Here is a 6,517-nt window from a genome sequence, read left to right as displayed (position 1 = left end):
AAAAAAAAAAAAAAAAAAAACCAACTGTAATGGATAAGGCTGACTAGATGACTCTATGTCTATTACAAATTCTTCTCTCTGTGCTAAACTGTACAGATTAGATTTCCTTGCAGCTAGGGTTCCAGGCATGATTTAAGCTTTAGAATCACTGGTATAAGCCTTCCACTTGGAAATAAAGTTAAGAGGGGGCAAGCAGGCAGATCAGGAGTCCCCAAACCCCAGGCCACAGACCACACAACAGGAGGTGACTGGCAGGCGAGTAGATGAAGGCTCATCTGTATTTACAGCCGCTCCCTACTGCTCACATTACTGCCTGAGCTCTGCTTTCTGTCAGATCAGTGGTAGCATTAGATTCTCATAGGAGCGCAAACCCTATTGTGAGCTACACATGTGAAGTATCTAGGTTGTGTACTCCTTATGAGAATTTAATGCCTGATACTCTGTCACTGTCTCCCATCACCTCCACATGTAATAATAATACATATAAAGCACACGATAAATGTAATGTGCTTTAATGCCCCTGCCCCAATCCATGGAAAAATTGTCTTCCGTGAAACTGGTCCCTGGTGCCAAAAAGGGTTGGGGACCATTAAGGCAGATGACATCTATTTTATTTATTTATTTGAGACAGGGTTTTGCCCTTGTTGCCCAGGATGGAGTGTAGTGACACAATCTCTGCTCACTGCAACTTCCACTTCCTGGGTTTAAGTGATTCTCCTGTTTTAGCCTCCCAAGTAGTTGGGATTACAGGCATGCGCTACCATGCCCGGCTCATTTTTATTTTTAGTAGAGATGGGGTTTCACCATGTTGACCAGGCTGGTCTCGAACTCCTGACCTCAAGTGATCCACCTGCCTCACCCTTCCAAAGTGCTGGGATTACAGGCATGGGGCCCCGCGCCCAGCCAACATCTATTTTTTGACTAGTGTGAATCACTGTAAAGGCAACGTGGTTAAAGCTGACAGCTACCATGGTAGCTTCCAGGTGTTATTGTTTTTCCAAATCATGGCAGGGCAGCAGCTTCCTTGGCAGTCCAGTTCTGCAGCGTGGCTCAGGTACTCTTAGGAAGTGAGCTAGAACCTGCTGACTTTCAGCGGTCTATGATTCTGCTATTTACTGCCATATAATACATCCTTTTATGATTGAGCGAGGTAGAATGTGTTATACTATCTGTTTCACTCTGTCAAATATAACTACTAAACCTAAAGTATGAACACTGGCTATTATATCAAGTAATTTAGACAACCATCTAAAACATGTAAAACTTATAAATTATATCAGAAAAACATGAGCTAAAATTTAAATAACTATCATTAAAAGTAACTTACCTTGGTAAGAAATTACCTGTACACTAAGCTGTACAGTTCCATCTGTCTTTACTCCTTGGTCAAATAAACTTCGTTCCGGATCCAGCTAACCATGGGTAAAATGAGTAAGATTCTTTTAGTGCAATCATTAGATTAAGTCCCTCGCCTCTGGTTTAGTATAAATGGATGTACCAAACACTTAATTATTGAACATACTAATTAAATAATAAGAACACATTATCTAGCTTGTTATATTTAATTCTTTGCCATAATTTAAAATATTTTCACTACTGAGGAAGAAATTCAGGATAGCATACCACCAAATTTATCGTGTCCGTTTTCTCTATCTCTGGAGTCTAGTTTGGGATTTTAAATAATTCCAAAAGGCAATTATTCATTTTGAAATGTATTTAAAGTAGAAGGTAACGAATGCTATGTCTGTCATGAATAAATAAGAGTGTTTAATTAATGGTGATAATTTATCTAAATATATTAACTTATTCTTATCATATCTGCCTTGTAACCAATGCTACATATTGAAGTACTCTAAGTCTCTCATCATAAAGTTAATAAAATTAAAGTACTTATGACCTTACTACTTCACCTAGCTATGAATATCTAATCATAATTCTGTATCATTTCAGTGTTAGTGTGTTTTCCTTCATATATCCTTAGAATGAATGCATTTCACACTATGGCAAATTGATGACAAAATGTTAATTCTGACTTCCACGTACTTTGTCATCAGCTTAAAGACAGGCTTCCATTATAATTATCTTGCATAATTTATAACTGTGTCTGCATGTCATATAGCTGCATGTCCTCTCATTCCCAATAATTCAACTGATGGTGTAGTCATAGCACAAACACATGACAAATGACTATAAATCTAACTTGAACAGGGGACAGGACAAACTGTGTAGGACTGGGCACAGTGGCTCACACCTGCAATCCCAGTACTTTGGGAGTCCGAGGCAGGCAGATCTAAACAAAAATTAGCCAGGCGTGGTGGTGCACGCCTGTAATCCTAGCTATTCAGGAGGCTGAAGTATGAGAATCGCTTGGACCCAGGAGGCGGAGGTTGCAGTGAGTGCCACTGCACTCAGCCTGGGAGATAGAGTGACTCCGTCTCAAAAAAAAAAAAAAAAAAAAAAGAACTGTGTAACCTTGCAGGCAGATAGATTAAATTAATTATGACTGGTAATATCCACTAGAAGTGATGGCATACGTAACTCTGAAAGTATTAGCTCTCAGGTAGTCAACACATTAGCCAGTCACTAAAAGCCAGAACAAGGACAAAACTCAAGACCAGTATTTGATCTTGTGTTACATTCTTCAAAAAAGTACAACTTAGCTGTTGTTCCCTCAGCTTTCAAGTCAGCCCACATCTGAAAGTATAAGAGCACTACCAGAAGCAGCAAGACCTCTGATTAAACGAATGTTTGCATTGACATGGGGAATAGAAGTTGTGATCCTCAAATCCTTTTTAAGGAGGAAAGGGGGATGAGGAGTAATGTAAAATGCCCTTAGATCCAAAGCTGGCCCTGAATTCTACGACAGTATGAATTCGAAGTATTAACATTTACCCAACTAATATTTATTGAGAAGCTATAAGAGGTTGAGTAATCTGTAGGCCATACTTTCATTGGACGGGTCAAGTATTTTATAAATAAAGCAATAAATGTTATAGCTGAAAGACAAGTAAGATCAAGTCCAGATTTCCCTTTATTTTACCTATGAGCAAAACCACGCAAATTCCAGTGCCACTGAGTTATATTCACTATAAACCTTTAAAAAGGTTTTGTTTTTTGTTTTTATTTTTTGCCTCAAACAAGTGAAGAGAGTTCTAGAGCCACAGACGTCTGGGTTCCAATTTCGGTATACCCCTTCGTAGCCACAAATTGGGCAAATTATTTAACCTCTTTAAATCTGTTTCTATATGTGCAGAATGTGACTAAGAATATGCTGATTTCTAAGACTGATGTGAAGATTACATGAGAGAATTTGAGTGTTTTCCAAGTATTTTTTCACTGAACCGACCCTGACCATATAGTTCTAGTTCACCAGTTTTTAATGGCTACCTCAATTCTATTCTATGGAATTAATTTATCAAATCTTATTATTGGAACATCTGATGTGTTCTCAGCTTTTGAAAAGCCATGAACATCCTCAGGAATATATCTTTACCCACCCAGGTGAGCATTTCTGTAGGAACAATTTGCTGAAGTGGAATTGTTAGGGATTTCACATTTAACTTTAACAGATATTAATTAAATGCTATGTGGTCTTCCAAAAAGACTATGCTAATTCATCCTCTCACTCTTAAGAAAAACTTTAAATCCTAAAATTGCAACATTACTAGATCTTCCTACATTCCTTAGTTTTAGAAGCACTCTGTCATCCCCACCCACTACCAATTACTAGATTTATATTGAAATGAAAAGATTCAAGTATCTTAAATGGCAGGTAAAATGCACAAATTTCATTAAAACATTTCAACTTATTACACAACAATATCCTATTAAAAACAGTAGCAGCATATAATGATTTGAATTTTTTAAAAAGTACACAAAAGTTCTGTAATATAAGGAATACCCATAACACAAAGCAGGTAGGGGAAGGAATAAATAATAAACGATCCAAAAGATGATACAATATACATTAGTTTAAGTCAGTTTAAAAATAGTATAAAACTCAGCCAGGCATGGTGGCTCACACCCGTAATCCCAGAACTTTGGGGGGCTGAGGCAGGTGGATCACTTGAGGTCAGGAGTTCAAGAACTGCCTGGCCAACATGGCAAAACCCCATCTCTACTAAAAATATAAAAATTAGCCCGGTGTGGAGGCACTGGCCTGCAGTCCCAGCTACTTGGGAGGCTGAGGCAGGAGAATTGCTTGAACCTGGGAGGTGGAAGTTGCAATGACCTGAAATAACACCACTGCACTAAAGCCTGGGTGATAGAACGAGACTCTGTCTCAAAAACAAACAAACAAACAAACAAAAAACCTCTAGTATTTAATCATATGTTTAAAGAACGTCACAGAAAAACTGTATCAGCAATCCTGTTTAGGCTGCTACCTTTTATACATAAAAGTACTACCTATCTTGAAAAAGTACTATAAAATATGACTTTGAATATGCTTCAAACATAACATATTACAATACTACCATGGGTAAAATCCTTTTAGAACAAATTCCAGGACCTATTAGTTGATATTTGGATTCTTATCCAAAACTTACTGTCAGAGAAAATAAAGATAAAAGGGAAATGTAGAAATCATTTAGTTAAATGATATGTTTGAGAAGTTAAAAGCTAGCTAGAAATACACTTCAGCTTCAAAAGTCAATGTACTTCCTACTATTACTACTTATATTTAAGCTTTGATTCTAATTTATTTAAACTTCTCACTTTATATTTGTGAAAGTAAAAAATGAATGTTTCATTTGTTTAGTACTAAATTTTTAAAATATAATTTTAAATGGAGAAAATTTTGCTTAAAAACCTTTTTACTTCTAAACACTTAAATTTTACAGTAATACAGGTCAAATCTTCTTACAGAGATAGTCTATAGCTACAAAGAAAAGGCTAACAAAAAATATTCCTATGCAGACTAAAATGTTAAAATACAAATTTACAAAATAAAAATTACCTGGATATCTTGCAGGCAAATTTCATGAGCATCCAAAGAACACTGTAGTCTTGGTTCTAGCAGTTTCTTTAAATTGCCTATTGGTTCATTGATGTCTATGGCCTGGCTTACACATTCAGCTGGTGCGTAGGTTTGTTCTACAATGCTAAATGTTAAAAATGTAAGTGCTAACAGTCACACTTTTTACCCCGGATTTCAAAGTAACAATATGCTAAAAACACAATCCAAAAGCAAAACACATTTCTGGTCTTTGAAAACTCACTTCTACATAGATACTGTGGTAGGCTTATCACTAGTGTTGCCAAAATGAACACTGAATTTCATAGAGAAATGCTAGCTTAAAATGTAAAACATCCTTATAAATATGCCTCATTATGTATGTACATACATATGTGTGTATGTGTACACATATAAATATTGCACACACATTATATTTGCATTTGCATTACATTTTCAAGTTATTTTGACAAATTTTAGACCCAGAAAGGAAGATACATTGTTTCCTCAAAATCTGTGTGCTACCTCTACTAGTCAATTTCCCTACCCACATAAATAAAAATACAAAGATATGGCCCAGCTTGGTGGCTCAGGCCTGTAATCCCAGCACTTCCGGGAGGCTAAGGCAGCCAGATCACCTGAGGTCGGGAGTTCAAGACCAGCCTGATCAACATGGAGAAACCCCATCTCTACTAAAAATACAAAAATTAGCTGGGTGTGGTAGCGCATGCCTGTAATCCCAGCTACTCGGGAGGCTGAGGCAGTAGAATCACTTGAAGCCAGGAGGCAGAGATTGCGGTGAGCCGAGATCGCACCACTGCACTCCAGCCTGAGCAACAAGAGGGAAACTCCGTCTCAAAATAAATAAATAAATAACAAATATATAAAAATATAAAAATAAAACACTTTCCCTTTAATTTAATATGAACACAACTGGTTATAATCATGACAGCTCCACATTAAAAAAAAAGATTTATATTCCTCCTAAAAACTGTCTTAGGGCTCTTTCATATTATTATTTCACACTTTGAATTCAAAAGGGTTAAAATCTTTGGTAAGTATTCCTACATATCTCTTGTAAATCCTTATATAGGGCCAAATAGAAGACAACACTGTCATATTTGCTGAACTGGTGAATGTGGAATTCAATTAAATATTGCAACAAGTTTAATTTAAATATAATTCAAATCTCATTTGTGCTTGTCAGAAACAGTATGTTTTAAAAATCTGTGGAGTTTTCACATAAATTACAAGTAAATGAGATATATACATGATATTCAAAGAATGTACATAGCTTAAATTTTTTCTAAAACACTTTTTATATTTTAATTTTAGAGAGAGTCTATGTTCGCCAGGCTGGCCCCAAACTCCTGAGCTCAAGTATTGTTCCCGCTTCAGCCTTCCAAATAGCTGGGACTACAGGTGTGTGCCACTGCACCTGACTTAGAACATTTAAAATTTATAAAATAGACCCCTCATGACTAAAAAGAAGCTTATTTAAAAATACTAGTATACTATTATTTGTTAAGGTTAAAAAAAAAGTTTTTTTTTTTTTTTTTTTTT

General features: G+C 36.1%; 1 protein-coding gene across 3 annotated transcripts in view; it reads right to left on the bottom strand.

The window, feature by feature from the left end:
- The window catches only part of GABPA (GA binding protein transcription factor subunit alpha), a 36,091-nt gene that overhangs the window by 20,306 nt on the left and 9,268 nt on the right, over positions 1–6,517 (bottom strand). For all 3 annotated transcript variants that reach the window (XM_017541892.2, XM_017541891.2, XM_017541894.2), the window contains exons 3-4: positions 4,958–5,102; positions 1,328–1,412 (exon numbers count right to left, since the gene is read on the bottom strand). In XM_017541892.2, coding sequence (XP_017397381.1) covers positions 1,328–1,412; positions 4,958–5,102 — 230 coding nt within the window. The remainder of the gene's footprint in view (positions 1–1,327; positions 1,413–4,957; positions 5,103–6,517) is intronic.

The sequence above is a fragment of the Cebus imitator genome, unplaced genomic scaffold (genome assembly GCF_001604975.1).
Source record: "Cebus imitator isolate Cc_AM_T3 unplaced genomic scaffold, Cebus_imitator-1.0 Scaffold138, whole genome shotgun sequence".
In the NCBI taxonomy this organism is placed as follows: Eukaryota; Metazoa; Chordata; class Mammalia; order Primates; family Cebidae; genus Cebus; species Cebus imitator.
Note: the sequence above shows the minus strand (reverse complement) of the source record. Positions and strands in the feature narration are given on the sequence as shown.